The sequence below is a fragment of the Pyricularia grisea genome (genome assembly GCF_004355905.1).
Source record: "Pyricularia grisea strain NI907 chromosome Unknown Pyricularia_grisea_NI907_Scaffold_2, whole genome shotgun sequence".
NCBI lineage: Eukaryota > Fungi > Ascomycota > Sordariomycetes > Magnaporthales > Pyriculariaceae > Pyricularia > Pyricularia grisea.
The window spans coordinates 3,689,135-3,714,390 of record NW_022156717.1 but is presented as its reverse complement, the minus strand read 5'-3'; the positions used below and the strand labels follow the sequence as shown (position 1 = coordinate 3,714,390).

The window sequence follows — 25,256 nt, the reverse complement described above, 5'->3', positions numbered from 1 at the left end:
ATCCAGAATCCCGTCGGTCCAATGTGATGATAGGACAATAGCTAGATTGGTTTGCGTGGTAGATTAGTGGTAGGTATGTGGTTAGGTAATGGAGTCCCACTCCACATGTGGTTGGTTTCTTGGGGCTGTCTTAGACTCCTAGGTTAATCCCCACCAATCAAAAGACCAAGAAGACGAATTCTCTCGACACCAAAAAAAAACTTCAGGTGGCAAAACCGTTCCTCTTCCCAACCTATCCTCGCCAAGAAGCTGTTGCTTCGAGATTGCCCGGCTTACAGTGCCGTACTGTACTCCATGAAGAGGCTTGTGACCGCGTCCCCGTGCCGGAAGCAGAGAGGTGGGCACCCACCACCACCACTACGACGTTCAGAGTACCAGCAATAGGTAGGGTAAGAAGAACCTGGCAGAACCCCTGGTTAGGTCTCTCACTTGCACTGCACGCTTGTCCAACGGAGGCGAATGTGGTGCAGCTGCATGCAACATTTTGCACCATGGTCCCGTCCCAGTGGGCGCCATCCACCAGTCAGCAAACAGCAGCTCTTCAATTTTGCCTCAGTGTCGGGTTTTGCTAGCCTGTCCAGAGTGGTGCTTGCTAGGTTCCTTTTTCTTTTTCTCTTTTTCTCTCTCTGTCTCCTCCCTTGCAGCGCAGACTTTATCGTTTAGAGAGGCCTCCGTTCCCCTTGCTGCTTGCATACTAGCGTTGCAGTAACGAGTCCATACAAACAGCTCTACCTAGCTGTCTTTTGATTTGATAACCTACAGTACATTAGACTTATTAGTTTCCTTGTCTGTGGGGAAGCAAGAAGAAAATGAGCAGATAGCTGGATGCATGTAGTCATGACCTTTTTTTCTGTTTTTTTATGTTTGTTTGATACAACCAAAAGCTTGAATCTGTCCTTCATTTTTTGCTTACAGTATTTTTCTTCTTTTATTGCATTTGGCACATGCGACCTATCGTCTCTTCAGCGCTTACAACATACCTAGCAAACGTGACCAGCGGGGTTCGCCCGATTCCAGGGATATTCCCCCTTGCCATCGCACGAGCAACGGCGCAAAGGCAGTATTCAAGGAAAATCGGCCCCACTTTAGACGCAACTTGAGCTGCCTGCACTGCCGGACGCGACAACCTGCTGTGCGGTGCGACCGAGAGCCAAAACACAACAACCGAGCTACCTTGGGTGTAGCAAGCAAACTGTCTTAGCTGAGCAGTTCACAGCGCTGAACTGTACTTTGCTACCAGGCAGCAGGATCGAAGAGGCGGATCAGCGCGAACAAAATAGAAAGATAAATATACAAGACACAATCAAAGGCAGTCAGTCTAGCAAGCACCACGGACAGATAGCGTTTTGCGCCAGTAAAGCTCCCGCTTGGGAGCTTGTCATTTCTTGACATAACGACCCTCACCTTCCAACGACACGCCGCGGTGACGGCTGGCTGTACTCATGGTGTCGCAGCCGGACCATCAATCGCTGGCAGTCCGGGGCCCGTCGTCCGTGGTTGGGGTCGAGGGTTATAGAGGCGACCGACACGAATACTATAACCACCGAGACAGAGACAGACATGACAGACACGGCGGGGGTGGGGGCTCTAGCTCCCGCTCTTCAATGTCACGCTCGCGCCGATACAACAGATCCCACGCCGGTGGCGTCTCGACCGTGCCACTAAACGAGTTTCCTATATTCAGCCACTCGGGCGACGTCGAAATAATCGTCGCGGTTGAGTCCGGCCACGAGAACCGCTACTTGCTGCATCGCCATACCTTGACCCGCTGTTCTGGCTTCTTTGAGGCTTCCACCAGCAGCGAATGGTCTCGCGCCCAGAACGTACCGGCCTTGTCGCCTTTGCCGACTTCTCCCGAGGGGGGTGCTCCTCTACTCGCACAAGGGACAGAGGTAGCAAGAGTAGAGCGTGAGGGCAGGATCGGCGGGGGGTCTTCCTCAAGTTCGAGCGAGCAACATGGGGCTGCTGCAGGACAGGAGCAGCAAGGGTCAGCAACCAGAAAAAGATGGCGCTATGAACTGGATCTCGGCGCAGGCCCCAACGACATACCCATGTTGGTGCAAAAGGAGGAAAGCAAAACACCCGTCACGGAGCGCTTGCCGCCCACCAACTCCCTGTTTGGTGGTGGCACTGGATCCTCCAGTACATCATCACGCAAGCATGCCTCGGCAGCACCACCAACATCAAACCACAGCTTCTTCCGCTCAGTCGCCAATCTGAGCTTGACTCACCACCGACCACAATGCTCATCTTCCACCATCCCTGCAGCTCCCAATCTGCCGCCGCCGTCACAAACCGAGCAGGACATACTGCGCGACTATGACAACCTGTTTCGCATAATGTATAACTACCCACCACTTCTTGATGGCATCAACATTGCCGATGCCTACGTTCAATGTAAATCCCTACTTGCACTTGCAGACCAGTACGACGCTTTACCGGTGGTGGGCCCACGGGTCGACCACCATCTACTACAGTTCCAGTCCAGGCTTTGGAGGCAGATCGCAAAATACCCCATCAGCTATCTGCGCCTGGGTTACCTTGCTCGCTCTCGCATCATATTCCAAGAGGCATTGATCCACGTTGTTGGACAGTGGCCTGCAGGGGAGCGCAGCTTGCGCGCTGCTCTGCCGCCTGTCGTCATTGACCTCATCGAGGATAAGGCCGACGAGCTCGAGGAGACGGTCTCACGTATCGAGTCGAGACTGTTTCGCCTGGGCCTCACTACTCGTGCCGGCGAGCGCGTCAGCCCGTCGACGGCATATCTAGACTGGTTGGCCGTGAGTTTGTTTCGGCAATGGCTGGCAGACAACATGTCGCCGCCACCGCAGCCTCCCCCACCTGACCGGCGTGCCGGAGGGTCTTCGTCATCATCCTCACGAGATGGACATTTGACTTCTCGGAGTCGACCGTCTCGGGACGGGGGAGCCCACCGCGGCTACGACGACAGTAACCACGTAACTACCGTAATGCTGCCCCCGGCGGCGCCGCCACCCCTCGCCACCCTGGGGCGTACGTACCGCACCCTGGGGTCCACGACCAGCGTCGCTTTCCTGGGCCATGACGAATGCAAGCGTTTCCTCAAGTTGAGCGGAGAGCTGTACAGCCGTGAGAACCTGCGGCGGTTCGAGAGGCGCGTCGATGAGCTCAAGGCCATGGCGAGGGAGGTAGTACGTCCCTTGATGGGCAGCGGGCTCGAACTTGATGTTTCGGCCGGCGCAGGCGGTGGTGGCAAGGGCGGCGACCATTCATCCGTCACGTACCTCACCTGCATAAGGCTTTCCGACCGAGACTTGCCGTGGGATGTGGATGATTGACGTCCGAGATCTGGTGGGGCTATCGACATGATTTGCCTCGAGTGATGAGAAAAGAAAGAAAAGAAAGTCTCTACAATGTTTGGTGTTTCATCTTATTTTTTGCTTGCACTTTCCCCTTGATGAATGATACGATAGACACGATCAATAATGTCGGACTATTCCCCATACTGCTGTTCTTTTTGTCATCCATTCTCTTTACTTTGTTTGGTGGGGGGTTTAGGTACATATAGGAAGCGATTGAGCTTTGATTAGGGATCTGGCATCCTTGCAAGTCTCGTTCTGTTTTTTATGCTCCTTTTTATTTTTACTTCTCTATACTTCACCTTGAGGGGGGAATGTGATTCAACCGATTTTTGGTTCGGACGGTCCTCGGGCCAAGTTTGCGGTATCTCCTCTGTCATATACGGGAGGCGTTTGGGGGGGATTTTCTTTTTTTGTCATAATTTTCAAATATTTTGTTGACTCCGTTTATACACACATCACAACATGACCGCACTACACCCACAACCGATTTTACACATACAGACAGAATGCGAGAACATATTGAAATGTAGATGATAACGTGCAAACCTCGTAGTTAGGTAGTTTCAAGTCTATAGGAATGGCCATTTGTTATGGTTTATACTGATGAACCCAGAGCATGCGCAGTGCCTTGTCGATGCCCTCGGTAGAATGCTAGTCGAGACACTTTTTTTTCACTATGAAACTTGAACAGTGGTGCCCATGCTCCTGGTTGTCGTTATCATTAAAGTCGTAATCGTCATATCTATGCGTATATAATATAAACATGCCCCAAAAATCAGGGGGAAAGAAAACGCAACGCTCTAGACTCGTCAAGGCGAGGATCCAGTCAAATCGACAAAGGATATATCACTCCGGCGAAACATTCGACCCCTCCCACCACCGCCACTGCCGCTCTGCTCCCTCATGAGGCGGTCGGCTTCTTCTCTAGAGACCTCGACCTCCCTTATGAAACCGACGGCACTCTTTCTAGGTATGTACAACTTGGTCGTGTTGGGTTTGGCGGAAGTGGTGATTTTGGGGCTTGGGTGTACAAATTCGTCTTCCAAAATTTCCCCCGATCTGGAAATGTGCACGGAGGATCCCACAGCCAGTCCTGATCGCATGACTGTGCTGTGATCGGGAGATGTCCTCCCGTCGAGAGACTGCTTGATGCTTGCTGTAGAAATGGGCCTGGACTGGCGGCTGTGTTGCTCGTCACCCTCGTCGTCCGAGAGATCCACAATCGAGTATGGGCTTATGAATTTCGGTCGGCTGGACTCCAGCTCGCCTTCGTCATCACATAACCCACCATCAGCCTGTTGCTCTGGGAGACCTGCTGGTCTCGATTCGAAACGTGGTTCTCCAGCATAGCCGAGAACTGATGCCAGTTTTCTAGACCTTGCGACTGGATTACTCGTCCCCGCGCCCCTGGCTATGGTGGGCGGGGTGACCTGGCGTTGCCCGTCACTCGACTCCGTCTTGCCCAGCTTGGCGGTTGGCGACCTCTGCTTACGAGGGCTGGGCGCGTACGGTGAAGAGTCAGAGGAGAAGGGGTCAAGCTCATATGAGTCCTCGGGCTCGGGCGATCTACGCGGGTGCTTCTTATCATTCACGGGCGACCTCTTATTGTTCAGCGACGTCTCAGGACTCGGACCTGAAATTGGCGGGCTAGATGAGATAAAGACCAGCTGCTCATCAGGTGCGGAGCCTGGGGTGGATGGCCTGGCCGAGGAACCATGGCCAGCATGGGAATATGTATTGGTGCGACTGAAGGGCCTATTGCTGCTACGACTGGGCTGTGAGCTGGCTATCGTCCATGGGTTGGTAGTAGCAGAGGCGGGTTTCGACGCAGCAGCTTTGCGCGAGGAGGAAGACGGAAGAGGGACCTGACGATTGGTGTTTGACTTGGCCTGTGGTTTCTTGGTATTTATGGTGTTGCTTTGCTTACTGCTGTTCCGCGCCGAAGCTGTGGACTGGCCGCTGGCTGTATGAATTATCTTGGTGGCCGGAAGGTTGTGCGTTCCTGGACCGAACTTTGTCGTGGCAAGGCCAGAGGTTACTTGGGATTCAGAAGTGACGACAGCTTTTGCAATGCTGCAGGGCTTCTTGGTGACTGTTAGAAACTTATCCAGGCCACCTGACTGAATATTCGCGGTCTTGGATTTTCGTGTTCTCGTTGTATTTGACACCTTTTGCGCCGTCGCAGACTTGGCTTCCAGCTTAGTATGCCAATCCCTCAGGGCCTTTGGAGCTCCAAACTGGAGAACGAGTTCCGGGATCCACTCCGAACATGGTTGGGTTGGGTCGAAGACCTTCTTGGGACCTGGCCTTGCAGCCCCTGACTCCCCATTACCTCCCAGCTCGAGTTCCTCTAGATCATCGTCACTATTCAGAGCCAGCCCACCACGGCCGAATGCTTCAGGGCTCTCTTCTGGTTCCTTGTCGAGATCGATATCAATGATGCTCGTGGGGACAAAGGACACTCGAACCTCCTTTGTGCCATCTGTGGTGAAGTGGGTACGGCTCTTTGATATGTCCTTTATGAGATGTTCCATGTCTGTTTCCTCGGCCGACGGTTTTTGTAGGAGTTTTTGTACAAGAAGACTAGGGGCAAGCACCCTGATGAATTTGATAGCACCCAGCTTGCCCGTCCAGTCAAAGGTCTCTGCAACAAACTGCCGTAGGCCTTGCACATCGAGACTGTTGTTTGAGGGGAAGGAGTTCTCCAGGCGTTCCAAGGTTTCGTCTTGGGATACAACGGGATGAGTGTAGTATCTCAAGACCTCGAGGCTTGGGAAGTCATCAGGTATAACCAATGCCTTGTGGCGAACCCTGAAGAATCCGCTTTTGTTATCCCTCAACTCAGCCAGCAGCTTCTCTTTCCATTCGGCCAGCGCACCGATGTCGGACTTCTTGATCCGACAGAGTGAATGACCAAACCCGCCCCGAGCGGCTTCGCATGCGACCTTGACGCCGCATCCGGGAACTCCCTGAGGGATGTAGTCTCCTCCACTCATCAGAGCAACAAGAACCATCCCCTCCCTATCCAGACCGGAATGTTGTGCTTTGATGGCCGCCGAGTCGTACATGGACACGTGTGTCGGCTCCTTGGATCCCCTGACACCTTCCGAGGACCAGTTGCGGAGGGTACGAGTACAGCCAAACATTATAGTGTCGACGTCCTCGCTCAATACGGCGTCGACAATCCCGCGGCGCTGCAGAAGAGCACACTCAGCCTCGGCCTCGCCGGGGGCGTCGTGGAACTGGAAACCGAAGAGGCGGATCATGCGTTTAGCCATGGCATTGGATACGACATCACCGGTTGCACCACCTCGTGTGGTGGAGCGACGGTTCCGCTTGAAGGCTGGCTTGTTGGGGCCGTCAAAGACGAAGATGGGCTGAATCGAGTGGCCGAGCAGGCGGGCGAGACGGTAGAAGAGCGTGCGAGTGGGAGCGTTGGCGCCGCCTCGGGCCGCCTGAATCTGGAACTGCCATATCGAGATGTCGATGGCGATGCGCAGAGGGCGGCGCTTTTCCTCGAGGGTTTGGATGGCCAGCTTGCAGAGCGAAATGCGCTCGCCGGGACCGATCTCCGGATAGATACTGTAGATGTGGAGTTGTTTCTAGATTAGCTTGAGGTCTTTATAGTACAACAGACAAGGACCAATTCAATATACCCTTTGATACCCATAGATTCAGTGAAATTGAGGTTTAATCCTATCCTAGGTAGGTGGATGGGGTGCGAAAGGCTCTTGGGTACCTATCAATATAGCCCTAGAGGAGGCTAAGGAGCACAATGGGACCAGCGGCGGGCAAACGAACCCAATATATAGGAGCAAGCAGCTTGAAGCCAAGCTCTAGCAAGCCATGTTTTCTTGTTTTTCTTCTTGTGTTCTTTTTTAGCTGGTAAGCTTTCGCCTACAATGAATTGGTCATTGTATATAGCATTCGTGACATTGACCTCGTCGGCCCGCGTCTGGTCTGTTACTTTTTTTTTTTTTATGTGATGATGTGAAAGTCCGCTGTTGCAATGTGAATGTTTACTTACTTTTTGGTGGGGCACGCACTGTACTACGCAACACTTCAAGGTAGTTGCCTCTAACGTTGCGTACCCCCTGTTCGGCACCCCCCCTGTTCGGCACCCAAAAATAACAACACTTTTATTTTTATTCTCCAACTTTTATTATAAATATCTCGATGAATCTTTCACTTTTGGATTTACTTTTTTCTAATCTTGATTCTCCATTTTCCAATGAAGCAATATACTGAAAAACAGCTTATATCTGCAATTAACGACGTCAATAATGGCAATCCAATTGCAAAAACCTCCCGAAAATGGGGAATACCTAGGTCTACACTTCAAAGTCGATTTAAAGGTTTTCAAGCTTATAAAAAAGCACAAAGCCCTTTTCAAAGGCTTTTTACGGAACAGGAAAAGCATTTGGCTGATTGGGTATTTACCCAAACAGTTTTAGGGCTTCCGCCAACGCATCAAGAATTACGCTTTTTTGCCGAACGAATTCTTCAAGCCGCCGGAGAGACAAAAGGCCTTGGAAAACGTTGGATAACTCGTTTTTTGGCTCGTTATCCAATCCTTAAGACCCAAAGGCCCCGTCGAATAGATAACGCCCGGGTTAATGGCGCTACTACGGAGGTAATTAAATCTTGGTGGCTTTATATTACGAACCCGGTTATTAACGCTATTAAACCGGAAAACCGTTGGAATATGGACGAAACCGGTATAATGGAAGGTAAAGGATCTAACGGCCTGGTATTAGGGCTTAACGGGATCCGGCCGTTGCAACGGAAAGAGCCCGGAACGCGGGGTTGGACGACTATAATCGAATGTATATCGGCTACGGGCGTTGCCCTCCCTCCCCTTGTTATATTTAAGGGAAAAAACGTACAACAACAATGGTTTCCGACGGATTTAAGCCTTTTCGATAATTGGAAATTTCACGCAACCGAAAACGGGTGGACAAATAACGAAACGGCTATCGAATGGTTAAAAAAAGTGTTTATTCCGTATACCCAACCTTTAACCCCTGAAAAGCGGTTATTAGTTTTGGATGGCCATGGATCACATATAACGGACGAATTTATGCTTCTTTGCTTGCAAAACAATATTTAACTCCTATATTTACCCCCTCATTCGTCACACGTTCTCCAACCATTGGATCTATCGGTTTTTGGGCCGTTAAAAGAAGCTTATCGACGTCAACTTGGATTTGTTAGCCAATTTTGCTGTTTAACAATTATTGGAAAACGAAATTTCCTACTTTGTTATCGAAAAGCCAGATTAAAAGTATTTATAGCAAAAACCATTCAATCTGGTTGGCGTACAACGGGGTTATGGCCGGTAAACTTGGTTAAACCACTTTTAAGCCCTTTTTTGTTAGAAAATAGCAATGCCAACGTTATAAAAGATAAAAACAACGGTTTGCAAAGGGATAAAATACCGGAAAGCCCAGCCCAAAAAATTAACGATCCGTCTTTACTTATTTGGAAAACCCCTAAAACGACCCGAGATGTCCGATTTCAACTGCAAAAACTTTCCCAATCCAACAAAACCAACGCTATTTCACGTCTTTTATTTGCAAAAGTCCAAAAAAGCTTCGAAGCTAAAGATACCCTTTTGGCTAGCGCCCAGCAAAAAATCAGCTTATTGGAAGCACAACTGGAGGTAATACGGCCGGTTAAAAGGAGGAGGGTGGTTCCGGATCCAAACGAGCTTTTGGTTAACAAACAGAACATTATTGGATTGCAGGAAAAGGATATAGAAAATTTGGAACCTTTAGCTGATGAAGAAGAGGTTAATGAACCGGAGAAGCGTGAAAACGATTGTATTTTTGTCCGTTGATAATTTTATATTTAAATCAGCTTATAAAAGTAGGCATTTCGTTGTTAGATTTTCAGGGTGCCGAACAGGGGGGGTGCCGAACAGGGGGTACGCAACGTTAGCAATTGAGGTTTCTACGGGGACCTGCGAACAAGGTAGCTCCTGCATGCCAAGAACGACCAGACGGAGCTTGAGGACCCACACCTCTCTTTCAACAAGCTGTTTGCACCTTGGGGGAGACAGTCCGCCGCTTTGATAGAACCCAGCGCGAACAGAAAAGTGTCTGGCTGAGGTAGGCATACGTTTTTTTTTATCCGATTGTTGGAGCTTAATTACAAGGTCCGGAATATCAAAATCTGTTTGCCTCCAATTGTAAATCCTCAACTCAGCATACCCACAGAATGCTCTAAGCTGCGCAATGCAACAAACCACATGCGCTTCCAGCCTCGCTTGGCCACGTCTGGAACCAACAACAGCAACAGAACATATCTCCTCGGTTGCCTAGAATAAACTATCGGATAAAAAGATCAAGGGAACCTCTGGCTGCTGACTGGTGGAGAGCAATCGCCAATACTAAAACAACCAAAACATAAATCCAAAATTATGGCTTCCACCCCCGGCCCCAACCCCGCCCACCGCTCCGTGGCTAGCATCCGAGCTGGCGGTGCAGCAGGCGTCGGGAGCCGCACTACCACGGGAGCCCAGGACCCGACTTCACCAACAGGGAGTCCACACACACCGCTCCGTGGAATCTCGTCGACTTTTGCCTCGCCGTCTAGTCTACGTGCCGAGGAAGACACCATCGTAGTAGAGCTAGGCGCCCGGCGAATGCGCGTGGGCTTTGCCGGTGATGCCTTGTGCAAAGGAACCATCGAGTTTGGGCCCGATCAGATGCGACGCGTCGGTGACTTTCGCGCCTGGGAGAGCTCCTACGTGGACGACTGGAGGAAGAGGGAGGATCCGGGACAGCAGCAGGATTGGGGTGCGGACCGCGAACTATGGCGTCTTGATCTTCGTGGACTGGACCTGGGCCTCGTCGCCGACAAGCTCGAGCGTGGCCTGAGGGACGCCTTTGCCAAGTAGGACGCCGCCGGCATCATCCCAGACTCGAACAAGGCCATCGCTCACTAACAGCCGTGAACTGTTTGCAGATATCTCCTCATCGACTCGAGGCCACGGAAAATGGCTCTCGTGCTACAAACGGCAATGCCCATACCATTGTTATCGACAGTGCTTGACACGCTCTTTACCCGCTTCCAATCACCTCAAATTTTGTTCTTTTCTCCCCCGGTTATGACCACAGCTGCTGCAGGATTGCGCTCAGGTCTAGTCATAGACCTTGGCTGGGCTGAGACTGTCGTCACAAGCGTGTACCAATACCGGGAGGTTCAATGTACTCGATCAGTCCGCGCTGGCCGCGCTCTCGTCGAGCAGACGCATCGCCTGCTTGCTGAAGAGTTGGCAAATCCAGGACACGGCAGATCACGGTCAAAAGATGGGGGAGCAGGTAGCAGTAACCCGTCGAAGCGACTGATAAGCTTCTCTGAATGTGAGGACATAGTGTCACGCGTCATATGGTGTAGGCCCGCAGGGGGTTCAGCACGTCAGAAGCCGTCCGATTCGACCGATGGCCTACCGACCGTCGCCGAGGAGCAGGAAGACGACCCGCCACAAAATGATGAAGTAGACAACACCCCTATCGAAATCCGGCTGACCTCTACCAGCCCGCCCATAACGGTCACTGTCCCTTTCGACCGCCTCTCAGAGCCCTGCGAGGACACTTTCTTCGAGACCCAGTACTCGCGCGCCAGCTTCGACGACCACGAACAGCCTATACACCTCCTAGTCTACAAGCACCTGCTCAGCCTCCCCATGGACGTCCGTTCCATGTGCATGTCCCGCATCATCTTCATCGGCGGCTGCTCTGCCGTCCTAGGCCTCCGAGGCCGTATTTTCGACGAAATCACCATGCTCGTCCGCGAGCGCGGCTGGGACCCGATATGGGGCAAGGGGGTCGAGCAGTACCGCAAAAACTCCCGACTGAAGAGGAGTAATGGCGGCGGGGGCGAGCAATCGACAACGGTCATCGACAAGCCCGGTATCGGCAGCAACGGTGCCGCCAACGCCAAGCCGGCCCCGGACCCCGTTGAGGCCCAAATCAAGCGCTCGTCTAACATCGACGCAAAAAAGATGCGCGACGCCGACGCCGCCTCGACGCACGGTGAGCTGCGAGCCGTCGAGTCCCTCGGCCCCTGGGCAGGCGCCAGCCTCTTGGCCCACCTCAAGCCGCCTGTCATCGCCTCTGTCGACCGAGACCAGTGGCTGGCTCAGGGTGTCGCCGGAGCGGTCAGGGCGGTCGACGTTGAAGTCAAGACCACGGGCCAGCAGAGGCAGAGCATGGCTACCGGTGGGCTCATGGCCATGCGGGCCGCATCTGGTGCAGGAGGGCCGGCTGCCGCAAATTGGACACTGGGAGCTTGGGGCAACCTCAGTCTTTGAGCCAAGGAGGGCAGATAACAGGATGTATGGACAGCAAATGGACGTTTTTTCCACCGTGGGATTGTTTAATGACGAGATTATTTCCACTCTGTTTTCGGTCTCTGCCTTTTGTAGTAAAGATAACTCGATACCCCAATCATATGACCTACATCTTTCTGTGTCTCTCTATATGTCATTTCAACCGTATCTTGGCCTTGGGCATAAAGTTCTGTGCCCAGTAAAACACTAATACATTAGTTCATACAATAACAGCCACTGCCCGCAGGTATATAACTGAGGTGCTACATTACATATTATCCACGGCTCCTTAGTCGGCCTCCAGGAACGGCACTTTTCATCCGTTCAGATGCCCATGTACTTACTTGCTCAAGACTCCTAGAAACCTAGGTATTTCTGTGCATCAGTACTGGCCTGTCAACCTAGAGAGAGAGAGAGAGAAAAAGAAAAGAAAAAAGGGTCGCCGCATGCTCTCGCTTGAATTCAAACTGTCCCGGTTCATGGAACTACCTTCCTCGGCCCACGAGAATATCACCATTTATCACAACATAGTATACATTTCAGTCAACAGAAACGTAGTCATAGATTAAGTTCATTCAAAACACTAAAGCTTTCATGTAATACAACTAAAGCCGTAAAAAAGGCCAACGCCATGTAATTTCTTTGTGCCAATCTTTCCCCCCGTCTAAACCATGGCTGACCATTCATCCAGTGATTTGGCCTCGGGGGAAATGAAATGCGAACATCGGGCTGTGTGTAGATTTGTGGCTATCGCCTCCTGGCTTCCACATATAACAAATAGACAAGACAAGAAGCCACACGAGGCGAAAAAGAGTCAAGAAATTAGCAGCACGAATCCAAACAATCATGTACAGAAACCCCTTTTTGTTGTTTTCTTGATACATCCCCATCAAGCCTTGGTCATTATTGTGTCAAAACATTTCTGGACTATCCTGGCCCTCGGTAGTTCAATGGGGCTGTTGTTTTATGTGTGAAAATGCACACATGGGCGATCCGATCTTTTGCAAGCTTCGTGCTCGACCTTGATGAAATATCACCATGCTTGTGTCATAAGTCGTGAAGTTGCCGCGACTCTCTCGTACTCGGCTGTCGCTTAGCGACGGGCAATGCAGCACATTATACCAGTCTTGCCCAAGAACCAGAGGAATCCGATGAAACGGATCAAAGAGAGGAAAGCGGTCGAGAACAGCAAGAACTGGAAGAAAGAGGCAGTTCTGGCCGTGTTTTGGTTCTAAAGACATAATGTTAGTTTCGCTGCATGTGAATAGGGGAGGATTGTAATCGCAAGCTTACCTTTGTCAGAGTGTCGAAATTGTCGCTAGTAATCGCAACAGCCAATAGACAGTTGGAGAAGAGCCAGAGAACGACCAGCATAGTACGGAAAGACTTGTAAGAGTCCTCGAGATCCTTGGGCTCGGGCTTCTCCTCGTCATTGTAAGGTGCCAGAGCACGGCGGACAGTTGCCTCGAACTGGCTGTCGATATCCTCCTGAGGCTTGTCAATTTCCTCCACGACCACTTCGTCCTTTTCGCCTTTCGTAATATTGGCTGAAGGTAACGCTTCATTACTATCGGATCCTTTGGTACCCCAAGAAACATCATGCCAGTTGTTGAAGGCGTACACCATGAGAATGTTGATGTAGGTCGACATGAGCAGCATGTAGTAGGGGAACGAGTGGAACATGTGCCACGGGTCCAGGTACATGAACGAGGCGATGAAGTAGATACCGTAGATGGCGATCAGGGCAAGCAAAATGACACCGGCCGCTCCGCTCTTTCCGAAGATACTATCCATGAAATCTTTAGCCGTGTCGGTCTTAATCTGGTCGCCGATAGGTGTCTGGAAGGCCTGGACGACCAGGTATCCAGACAAAACCAGGATATAAGCCTGGATGACCGAGAATACGAAGAATGAGGTGACGTAGGTGTACTTGGATCCCTTTGGTCTGTTACCCAAGGCCAGAATAAACTGCAGGATAACAAAGGCCAGGTAGATGTACTTGAGAACGGCGTTGAACAGTGGCGTTACGGTGTTACCAAAAGGCCAGCCTGCACGAGCGTTCTGTCCAGTTTGGGGGTTTCCGACGAGATCCATGATGACCGTGGTGGTAAGCCAGTAAGATGCGAGAGAGAACCAGGTGAAGATGACGTTGAGGATGTTGTAGATGAGCTGGACGTGGAAGAAAAACATGCGGATGATGTTGTGGCCGCTCTTGTACATCCTTCCGAAGTGCATCAGGGAGTACAAGGTGGCGGCAAAAGAACCGTTCAACCAACGACGACGCTGGCTGATAAACTCGGCTGCACCTTCAGGAACATCGGTCTCTCCCTTGGCAGCTTTGATGTAGCTCAAGTGCCATTTCTGGCCGGCCTTGGCGACAAGCTCGAAGCACAGAATACGATCCTCGGCCAAGAACATGTTCTTCTTGAAAATGTTCATACCTTCGATACCTTTCTTACCCAAAATCTTGGACAGTGTGTGATCACCATGGAAGTATTGCTCCAAGGGACGTCCCATGATGGCACGGAAGCGGTATGCCGAGAAAGCACCGGGCAACACACTAACGTATCCGAAGGCACTCTCCAGAGGCTTGTCAAGAATGTTCGAGATCTTGTACTCGAAGTTCTGCACGGCGACGAGGGGGTTGAGCAGCTTCCTGCCGCCCTTGCCTGTTTTTTGGGGTTTCATGGTTAGTCAAAAGCAAGCTATTTTGATAGCTTTTTTGGGGGGAGATACGAACCTAACATAGCGTGGATTTCACCACAGGCACCACCAAGGTCCTTGTCGTTGTAGAAACCCTCCCAGAGACCGAGAAGAGACCTTGAGCTGGGCTTAGTACCGGCATCCAGAAGAATGCAGACTTCAGGGTTCAGGATACGGCCGAAAGCGTTGAAAAGCCAACGGTGAGAGTTGATCTTCTTGCTGTTCTTTGCCTTGAGACAGAAGATGAACTGGACGGGCGGCAGAGTGTTCGGGCCGTCGTCCTGGGCCCGGATGAGCTGCTGGCTCGGGGTGACAGACAGTTGAGTAGTGTACTCGAAAATGTGGGCCACCGTCTCCTGGCCGTGAACGTCCTTCTTGACGACACCATCCTGGTAGATACCAATGGTTGCGAGGACATCCAGGACGTTCTTGTCGGTCTTCTCGATACCATCGAAAACCAAGCAAACAACAATCTTCTGCCAAGCCGGGCCGCCCTTGTTCCAGAAGGTCGACTTCTTCAGGTTCACAATGTCCCTGATGTTCTGCATGACACCGTGCAGGGTACGAGACAGCAGCACCTTGTCTTCGTTGTAGTAGGTGATGGCGATCAGAAGCTCCGTGTGCCTGTTATACATGCGGGGACGCAAATCGTAACCGTTCTTCAGGGTAAAGTCGTTGGGATCACAGGTGGCTGCGGTGTATCGCATCTTGATGAACTCCTCGTTTGTGCCCTCCTGCTCACGATACTTGGGCTGCACGGCGTTCCTGATGGCACTGGGAACGTTGTAGTCGATGCTCAGGACTGAGCCCTGCACCAGCTTAACCTTCCTGGTGGCATAACGCTTCAGGCCGCCACCCTGGGGAGCGGCGTTGGGGTTCTGGCGCTGCACCCAGCTGTCCTCGGGATCGTAAGGGTGACTTTCCTGGGGGGCTCCGCCAATTCCGAAGCCGTCGTCCGGGTGGCCGCCCATTGCGCCCTGGTAACCCGACGAAACACCATAGTCATTCTGGAATGGCGAGGGAGAAGCGCCGACAGCAGAGCCATGGACGGTGGTAGGAGCGTTCGGGGCGTACGACTCTGTAAGACTGTAGGCCGAGACGGGCCGCACTGGAGGAGTGTGGGCGCCGAGTCGGTCGTGATCGTAGAGCGTTGTGCCTTGGGTCAGAAGAGACCTGTGTGCCTCGTCCTCTTGCTCGTGTCCAGGAGGTAGTTGGACGTTGGAATACTGTATGCAGAAGGCGTTTTGAGGTCAGCGTCATTCACGTCAAGCCCCATGTGTTGAAAAGATTTTAAGTAAACTTTGCGGGGAAGCTTAGTCACGATGGGATGTTCCTACCTGGCTGTGAGGGTTGAGGTCTTGCATGTTGTGACCATCATAGTCACGGCCGCCTCCCGGCCCTCCAGCGCCTCTATACGCCATTGCGATGTGTTGATCTTGGGTATCTGAGCTTGTAACGAGCGTGCGAGTGGAAACGAGAAGGTGTAAAAAAGTGGTCACACAACAGAGCAGACGTTCTTGGATTCCGCCGTACCCTGATCTGAAAGCCGGAAGTGGATTGAGAACAAAGAGAGCCGACTCCCGCTAATGAGTACGGTAAGTAACAAAAAAAAAAAAAATGCAGGCAACGCGGCTTCAGCGGTTAGACAGGATGGGATCCTGAAAGGCTGGGTGAGACGGGCAAAATTAGAAGGAGAAAGGCGTTAACCAAAGGGAGGAGGCAAAGCTCCTGTGGGTCAGCTAAGGTACCTAGTGATGAGGCCGGCCCAGATCCTGATCACTCAAAGGATGGGTCAGATCGTCGTTGGTTTGTGATGCGTTGTAAGTACGACAATTAGGCCAGAAAGAGGGAGGTGATGGCCCAAATCAATATTTTGCTTCTTTTGCAAGAAGAAGCCGAGACTTGCTGAGGTGAGGATGGGAAACCTGAGGCAACCGGCCGCCTAGCGACATTTTTTTTTTATTTTTTTTGTTACGGAAAAGGAGAATGATCTCAGGTGCTGCATTGCCTGTGGCTGAGCTCAGAAAGCCGATGGAGACGGCGGAGCGCGTTGGAAACATGACGGGCCAGTTGCCAGTTGGCGTACCCCTGCGATCGGGGGCCCCTTTGCCAGGATTTTGCAGACAAACGACGTCACGGGGGAAAGCAGCCAGTAGGGAGAGCCGAATGCAGAAATAAAGATCCACTTTGCTGCGCGTACTTGGTGGTATTTACGGGCTGAGCTTCAAAGGTGAAAGACTATACGGGGAGACGGTTTGGTTCGGTGACAAATATTGAAGCAGTCCATCGATGAGCAAGCGATAAACTTTCTTTCTTTATTTCGATAATCACGTTCGTCCTTCAGGCGATTTTTTTTTTTTTTTTTCATGCATATAATATTTGCGGGGGGCTGCCTGTCTGTCAGGCGAAAGTCTGTGTGCCGCCTTGTCAAGGGTGCACTTATTTGAGACGAAAAAGCCTTCACAGTGTTCGCACCATAACAATCAGCACAAAGCCAAGCTTTTTACCCGCAAAAGGTGAATTTGTGGTACGTGCACGTTACAGATTTAGATACTCTTGTGGACCCTTCCCCTTTTTCACAAGCCACAAATCTGCATGGACATGACAAGCCAAAGGGACAACGAAGCCAATGCATGGTGTTGATTGTCTGGCAAGCCTTGTGTTGGTTGGACGGGTGAATTGACGTGGCGGTGTTCTTCGTGTTCTGCTGACACAGGCCAGCCATCCCAGGGGAAAAAAAAAATCAGCAGCAAAATGTTTGAACGACGATCCTATTTTCGTCCAGAGGCAGCCTTGGGATGGTTGTTATGGATAAGCACTTAAATTCAGACCGGCGTTGACATAGCCCTTTTCGGATGGTGGATTTTGACAACAAGGCAATGATGGCTGGGGGTTTGCGCTTAAACCAAGGCTTCTTGTGTGCTGTTGTTCCCGCTGATGGACAGAGGGTTGCTGTCCCCCCAAGGTGGACGCGGCGCACTAACCCCATTTTGTCCTGGCTCGTGTTCTGTCAGTCGTTCATAATACGGCTGTTGACATTTTCCGTAAGCCGGATCGGAACCGGATTGAAAAATTTCCGAACCAGAGCCCTTCAACCGGAAAGGGGGCTGGTGGGACAATGAATGCGTCAAGCCTCATCTGGAAGTGTGGCTGCAAGCACCAGCCACCACAACCTTTTGCACTATAAACTGTGTGACAAACTGAGCAGGCAGTTAGTATGTATTGGCTGCCCAAGTTGAGCGTCCTCATGGCCAAAATACTCACCTGGGTACTGTAGTGATGCTGCTAAACATTCTGTCTCAAAACGAGTCTGGACCCGGTAGTCACATTGTCTGCAAGGCTTATCTCCACATCTTGCCATGGAATCTAGATGTCGCTCTACTGTAGACTACGGTAGAGCTAGAGCGAGTCGGGGCTGGGGAAGGTTAATTCCCCCAAAGATTGGCGACGTACTAATGAATGGAAAATTATCGATACAGAATGCAGACGAATACTGGCAGCATTAACAAGATAGAAAATTCCGGGAATGCGCAGGCCACTCCTTGTATAAAGCCAACAACTCTTGGTACTGACTGGCCTTGGGCACCCTGGGCTTATTGCCTCAGGCATTTCGTCTGCACTTTAAAGTTCATACAGCCTGTCTCCCAGGGCACTTCCCGTTGAGTTTTTCTTACCGCACAGCAACCAACCCTTGGCTGCGTGGGCATTTTCCGAGCTTATTGCGTGGTGGGGACTCGACAGAAAAAGTTTTTACCAAAGTAAAATTGCATGTACTTTGGGATCGATGCGCAGTACGCGCCGGGATGGATCACAAGCGGTGGATGTCAAACCGTTGGTACCTGTCAAAAAAGAAAAAAAAAGTTTGACCGGATATCTTCCCCGGTGACATATGGAAGAGGTCCGTCCCAACAACAGTGATTCCCATGACACTCGCTCGTTATACCGTCTGATTGGCACTCTCGGTTGCGCGGGTCTGCGTCACTTCGCATGGGGTCCGGCTCATGGCGAAGATCCTATGATGATCCAAGTATGGTTTCGAAGCGACCAAAGGTACTTGACAATACGGCCCTTGTACGATTCATCCTCGAAAGATCTTCGAGTGACCTATGGTGATGTACAGTACTCGTTTCTCATCTTATCATTATTAGCAACTGGCAGTCAGTCATGGCTGATTCTCTGCCTATCTGCCAAGTATACGCGGTAATCTCTTCCGAGGCCACTCTTTTCACATCATGTGAGCACACATGCCGCGTGGAGGCTCGGGTCGGATCGCCTGTCAAGCTCGGACACCTGTCCGGTGGGCAATGAGCGTGTCCCAATTATCCGGTCCACTGTTTGGGCGGGCCTTAATGTGGTATTTTCCTCCTGGCATGGCCGATCAGGGTCTTTCGCTTGACAAATAGTGCGACACCCCCAGGCTTCTTCAAGAGTCCACACACGACCGGCATATCAGTCGCTGGGGCTAGATAATACGGTAAAGGCTGCCGTGCGGCAATACCGAGTCTCTGGAGACGGACCACTGTAATCGTTTCGCCCGAGTCCTAGCCGATGCTGCTTGGTCTGTGTAGTTTCCGGAACATTACTATGGTATTAGGAAGGGGGGGGACGGCAGAACAGATACTGGCAAGTCTGGCAAGACTAGCTAGATGGTTGCGATGGTTGGGGAACAGCGATTGCGGAGTACGATGCTTTTATCGGCGAGCCTACCCGGGACGGTTTCTCTGGGTGCAGCAGTAGCTTCAACGGTGTTCTGATGGATATCATGGCTGCCGGATTTCACAGGCATGCCAGGGCATGGCAGGGGCTCGACTTATGAAGCCCATGGTATGTTCGGGGTGGCACTGATACCGCTGCTACCGTGTTGTTAAATTTGATCAAGCTAAATCATGCATCACAAGGTAGGTACACAACCTGGACGACATACCGGTAATTACCACGTACACCATGCAGAGTCTACTCTGTATTCAGGCGATATACTGCGTCCTGTATGTACACGGGGCAACCATCGGTAAACAGCCTTTACTCGGGCGTCGGAAGCAGGGATGCTTGGAGCCGGAAACAGGGACAAACGTCGAGTTGCCGTTCAAAGTGGATATACCCAACGTCGTCCCAAGTGCCCCAGCTCAGAGCCCAAGAAAAAAAAAATTGCCATCGGCTACTGCAGGAACAAATTTGGAACCGGTGGACCTTTGGAAACAAGTTGCGGGTGGGGTGCGGGTTCTTGATGCTCACATGCACCGATAATCCTTGCGGCGAAGCGAGTACCGAGCCGGGGAGCATCTTCAACGGAGCCCGGAGAGAGAGGCCTGGTGTCGTTGGGTCTCCTTGTTGAACTTTCTCTTATGGAGTGCGAGGCGGACCGCCTTCCAGATGCCCAGGGGTGATGCTCTACCGAATGCAAAGGAGCCACAATAATTTCACCAACAGACCGTTAGGCATGGTCAAGCATATAAGCAGTGGGTCTTTGTGTGGGAATGGAACATAAAAAAAAAATATTTTGTCAATGAGCAACAGCAGTTTCCCATCTGCTTGGATGGGGCATCCAATATGACCTTGTCAACTTGTCAATGCTCTTTAGCCTGATACCCAATCGGCCGCCCCATCAAAAACTTGGGTTCCAAAATGCAACCGTACTCCGCCGGCCCTGAAAGAAGTCCGGGCATTTCTAGAACATTTCCATTCAACCGTCTAACCCCGGCAGTAGGAGCCCTAACCCATGGTGGCGGAAGCGAAAGAACTTGTCCGGACTGCGTAAATCGAGCCCAGGGCGAGTACAGACAGGCAGGCAGTACCGTAATAGCTGGGTGGGCTTTTTGCGGCAGGTGGATTCGGGGAGGGAGCCATGAGGAAGGAGTTGGTACGGTTAATGGGTTCTCACTTGAATAAAGCGAGGATTTTGCGAGAGTCCTCTTTTGTTTCCCAATACCACCAATACGGCCATGCGTCGGCAAGTCCACGAGGCAATTGTGAGTTTGTAGGACAGGCGTTCTACTGGTACACAAAACAATACCCAGAAACCCATGTGAGCTTACGAGGCATGAGAGTAATGTCTATAGAACTCAACTTTGGCGGCGCTAGAACGTGGCCCGTCATCAACAGTCCGGCGTTTGAAGAAATGGACGGTAGGGCGACGGTGGGCACAAGTCAATGCCTGGAGTAAGCCATATAAGTGACCGAGTGCTGACCGGTTGCATCCATGGTGCAACGCCCAGGCCATACGGAACAGCATAGGTATACCAAGAATAGTTGCACGTCCAGGTTGTCATCCTTCCATACCTACTGTCAACTTGGGAAAGTTCCGTTCCAAATCCGTGGAGAGGCCAAGAAATAATCATGGATACATACGTTGTGGTTACTTTGTCAGGAAGCTAGACTAGTCTAAGTTTCAATGCGTACCATCCTCAATCTCCGGCACCTGTATTTCCGCTTCCAGAACGATACACCGGTCTTCTAGGGGCTAACCCTCGGGCCTTCCCTAGGTATGTACCGATGTTAGGGTTTTGTTTTGTTTTGTTTTGCTTATTATTCATTTATTTATTTATTTATTTATTTTGGGATTCCAAACTGTTGGATTCGGTCTAGGCTTCCCCCGTCATTAATCGGTTGCGACGTTTGGCTAAATTGGAGACAACGTCAGATTGATTTCATCAGTAATAATATCAAGTGCACCTATTCCAAGTGTCTGAATGTCTGAGTACCTTACCTTAGTTATGCAGTTGATTTCGATATGGATAGGGGGCATTCGGGTAAATGGCCGGCGTTCCCCGCGTCAAAGCTGCATGCATCAAGGCACTCCGTACATTAAGTACTTTTTCTACGTAATTACAGTACCTAGATACGAAAGCAGGTCATTACCGTTCGACTTTAAACACAGCCGCCCTCACACAAAGCTACCATCGGCATATGCAAGCCTTCAGCTAGCTCTATGCCTGCCTTAGTCTACGGTAGAAGGGACCCCTGGTTTTAGCCAATCGAGATTAGAGCTAGTTGCCAAGGTATATCCCTATCTACCTACTGTACATATCTGATATGTACATGCTACTGCAGAGTGTACAGTAGGTAGGGAGACTAGTCTAGTAGTAGGGCGGGTGTCGAGTCTGACAAAGCAAACCCTCTGATGACAGCGCATGTCTTGTCCAGATCGAGATAATCTTAGACCACGACCGTCGCAGAATCTGAGTCATCAAGCAGGTCAACCAAGAAATCAATCAATCAATGTTGCGTCGCAAAGCCACTCGCGACGATTGTAGTAGTATTCAGATCATATACAACGTTACAAAGACATGCCCACGCAGGTGCAGAACCCTCTCCAATTCTCCTCAATGTATGTATGTGGGCAGGTAGGCAGTGCAATTACATGGTACCACCCGCTTCCCGAGGACACGGATGTCAGAAAGACCAGTTCGTTTAAGCTAACCGCCGTACAGGCCACACCGATGGACACGATCCGGCAAGGCTATCGGGTAGGAAGTACAAAAACCACGGACTCAGATATGGCGCGATTTTTTTATCAGCATCCATAAAGGCTGATGGCAACAATGAAGACAAAAACAAACACAATACTAAAAATAATTTCAAATAAAACAGAAATTTTATTTTTTTAAAAGAAATAACTGCTACAGCATCCAAAACTTGCCCTATCCGCCCGTATACCGCACCGGGTCGCACGTGTTCAGTCCCGATCATTCGGGTTCGTTACTTCGCTAAAGGCCTGAGGTACGGAATCGGGCTGTGTAACGGTTAAGTTCTGCAGCACCATTACTACCGCCACGCCCCCCACCTTGGAATGATGGATAGTCGGTAGCCCAATTAGCGGGGTTCCCTGCCTCTGACTATTGTACGTATCGTACCTTATTGAGGTACGAAGTAATATCCCTCAAGTATTTTAGGGCCATGCCAACTACGTATACCCATTGCCTTGACGTATGACAAGACGAAAAAAAAAAAAATTTAAACGCAGAAGAAAGGGAATAAAAGGAAAGCCGGATAAAAATAAAATTCGAATCAGATAAGAGACATTTAGTGACACAAGGCAGCGCAAGCACAGTTGCGAAGGTGGCTAATGCCGATAACAACATCTACAATACTTTTTACTCGTGTTGGCTGCGATCCAGCAGGGCCCTTGAATTATGTCCGAATCAGAATTTACTTCTGCTATTCCTTCTACTTCTTTTTCGTTCTCTCAGGGTCCTGTGGCTTGCCATCAGGGTCGAAAGGTTTTACTTCTTTCAGTGTTAATTTTCAAAACTTCCTTCTTTTGCTATGGTTTTTCTATCTTTTATTTTTTTACCCTGTTTAATCTTTTGTCCGCCTTGCACCCTTGCACCAAGAACACGACACAACAGAACGCCCGGCGGAACGACATGTCAGCCCGGAAGATTTCCAACCCCTGCAGCGGTTCGTTTGAGTACGGCTTTTGTGCCAGGAGCTCGGGTCTTTCCAGAACAGCTACATCCTTCCCTCCCTCCCAAAAAAATAAATACAAAATAAAATGAAATGAAAAAAAAAGCCAGGTTCAGCTGAGTTGGGGTTACACGACGTCCTAGGAACCCATCCCAAACTAAGTAACTGGTAACATGAGGTAAGTGGAAATCAGGTACGTCCGAACGGGAAATCAGCTAAGTTCACCTTTTGTTTTGGAGGCGGAGTTTGCAGCTCGTTCATGCGCGGGAAGAGGAAACAATCTGAACAAAAAAACAAAAACAACAACAACAAAACAACAAAAAAGGAAGCATTGCTTGTAACAAAGTGTTTTTATGTGGAGCCACACCCCCTAAGAAAAAAAGAGAAAAAAAATACCCAGACTCAAACTTCAGGGTCTTTTGGGCTCTGGCCAAATGAGAACGGCATATTGAACCCGGAGAAAATAAACGTGGATCTGCATGAGCGGTCGCGAATGCGCCTTTTTTTTTTCTTTATTAATTATTTTTAATACAATTTTTATTTTCTTGGTAGAGGTGTCAGTTCTCGGGAGGAGCCATATGTATCCAGAAATAGCCGAAATGGGGTGTGAAGGTGAGGGAGATGGTGGGCTGCGTTTGATGATTATGGGCTGCAGTGCCTCTCTCGCACCACAGCGTCTCATGCATCCAGTACCACCTGGCGCATGCCCTCGTCACCGACGAAACATTTCAAGCCTGGTAGGCTCCTCTCTTGTCTCCCTAATTCGGGCCATTTCCCTCTCATCTACTGCCGTATCAACCCATCCCAACATCCGCTCGACAGTCTATCCATTCCCTCGGTGTCAATGGGGGGCGACGCGGATATTATGCTGTACTGTGTATAGGTATACGTAGGTACCAGGTACCAGGTACCCTAAATACGGACGGTAGTATGATGTTTTGGTAATGCCAAGAATGCGCTTACAGTTCCAACACCATGACCACCATCAATTGCCATCAACTTATGATGCTGCGTAGGAGTTAATGATTTTGTAGCCCTCTCGTCTGTCTGCAGGCTGCCACTCCCAAAAGTCTCAGATACTCACTCGTACGAAAGCTTTGGTCTCTCTAGCAGCCGATGTCCCATCCGAGAAAGAATTCAGAACTGGAAATTGACAGGCCAGATTACTGCCAACTGTCTCTATTCAATTTACCAAAGCGAACGTTTCCCGACTCAGTCACCTGCACTGGAGTTAATATTATCACCCCCTGTAAATGGTTTCAAACGCACAATCAATCAAGTCATGGCTGTCAACCTGTCAGTTTCTCCTGTCTGTGTCTTTGCATGCTGCCGATTTGATATCAACTTGTCTCAGGACAATAAAAAAGACCACTGTCAAAGAACCCTAGTATCGGTTCAAAAGAATGAGAAAAATAAAATAAAAACAAACCCACTGTGCACGTCCAGTATGCGAGGATTCTTAGTCGTGACTGCTACAACTCACCGATCAACCGAATCCCTGCCATCAATCCATTCCCCTTTTCTTAGATTGTAAGGGGTGTTCCGGTAAAGCGGTTGATGGCCATGTGGCAACGTGGCTAGGCTAGGCAAGCTAGGGTTGTCGCGTCTGCTTGTTCTGGAAAAGCGGCAGTCAGTTCTATGCCAGACCCACTGACAAAGCGAGATAAAGCAGAGAGCGAAAGAATAAACCCAAGGCCACCCGACGAAAAAAAAAAAAGAGATTTAAAATGAATGAATAAATAAAAATAACTCCACCGGAAGAGAGAAAAAAGTGGAATGCTTCACATCTCGACCCGCCTCGGTAATGGCAAAAAAAAAAGGGAAAAAGGGGGCCGGCCAGACGGGCATGGCTTCGTGGATGTGTGGATAAAATTTCCCGTTATCCTGTGGATAACAAACAGTTTGGAGGTGTCATCAAATTATAATGTGCATTCGGGGCAGGGGAATCGACGATGTTTTCCTTTTTTTTTTTTTTTTTTTTTCCTTTTTTCTTTTTTCGGCGAAGATTGAAGCAAGAAAAGGGAGCCGTAAGATGATCGTCCTTGGAACATTACCCAAAAAAAAAACTATACCCATGATCAAGAACCGCATTATTGTTTGGGGTCGCTTCTATTGCCGGATGTGATTCCGCTGTCCCCCAAAGTTGTCGCGTACCGTGATGCTGGGTTCCAGCACGAGAGAGCTCAGCCAGGATGCGAACTTGACAGACAAGGAAAACGCGCCCAGCTGGATTTGATGCCTGGCGCGCGCCAATTCTATTCCTTCCGTTTTCCGTCATCAGCCGCGAATACCAATTTCACCGAACGACAGCCCATGTAGACTTTCTAAGCTAGACGGCTACTAGAGCTAGATTCCAATGACCTTTGTTGGTCTTCGGATTCCTGCTTGGTGTGCTTTGGTGCCTCCTGGTAGCGTTCCTCAATGAAAGGAGAGAGAAAAAAAAAAAAAAAAAAAAAAAAAAAAAAAAAAAAAAA

General features: G+C 50.2%; 4 protein-coding genes across 4 annotated transcripts; 2 read left to right on the top strand and 2 right to left on the bottom strand.

Annotated features, from left to right (window-relative positions):
* Window positions 1-1,442: 1,442 nt before the first annotated feature.
* Window positions 1,443-3,317, top strand: PgNI_03691 (uncharacterized protein; the record flags this gene model as incomplete). Its single annotated transcript, XM_031123744.1, has 1 exon — window positions 1,443-3,317. One exon carries the CDS (start codon window positions 1,443-1,445, stop codon window positions 3,315-3,317), a length of 1,875 nt encoding a protein of 624 aa, XP_030985345.1.
* Window positions 3,318-4,150: 833 nt separating this feature from the next.
* PgNI_03690 (uncharacterized protein) lies at window positions 4,151-7,011 on the bottom strand (the record flags this gene model as incomplete). Its single annotated transcript, XM_031123743.1, has 2 exons — window positions 4,151-6,923; window positions 6,998-7,011. The coding sequence occupies 2 exons, from the start codon at window positions 7,009-7,011 to the stop codon at window positions 4,151-4,153; spliced, it is 2,787 nt and encodes a 928-aa protein (XP_030985346.1).
* A 2,751-nt stretch (window positions 7,012-9,762) lies between these two features.
* On the top strand, window positions 9,763-11,658 carry PgNI_03689 (uncharacterized protein; the record flags this gene model as incomplete). Its single annotated transcript, XM_031123742.1, has 2 exons — window positions 9,763-10,238; window positions 10,311-11,658. The coding sequence occupies 2 exons, from the start codon at window positions 9,763-9,765 to the stop codon at window positions 11,656-11,658; spliced, it is 1,824 nt and encodes a 607-aa protein (XP_030984064.1).
* A 573-nt stretch (window positions 11,659-12,231) lies between these two features.
* PgNI_03688 (uncharacterized protein) lies at window positions 12,232-16,314 on the bottom strand. Its single transcript, XM_031123741.1, has 4 exons — window positions 15,717-16,314; window positions 14,417-15,605; window positions 12,970-14,345; window positions 12,232-12,907 (listed from the first exon to the last, which is right to left on the bottom strand). Exons 1-4 carry the CDS (start codon window positions 15,798-15,800, stop codon window positions 12,770-12,772), a joined length of 2,787 nt encoding a protein of 928 aa, XP_030984063.1. The 5' UTR covers window positions 15,801-16,314; the 3' UTR covers window positions 12,232-12,769.
* Window positions 16,315-25,256: the final 8,942 nt, after the last annotated feature.

What these genes read in the sequence shown, in the direction of transcription:
- PgNI_03688 (XM_031123741.1), bottom strand. Translation starts at nt 15,800, where the DNA reads ATGGCGTATAGAGGCGCTGGAGGGCCGGGAGGCGGCCGTGACTATGAT. An exon ending in ACCTCAACCCTCACAGCCAG is followed by an intron (nt 15,606 to 15,716) that starts GTAGGAACATCC and finishes TTCTGCATACAG; the next exon opens with TATTCCAACGTCCAACTACC. An exon ending in TGAAATCCACGCTATGTTAG is followed by an intron (nt 14,346 to 14,416) that starts GTTCGTATCTCC and finishes CCCAAAAAACAG; the next exon opens with GCAAGGGCGGCAGGAAGCTG.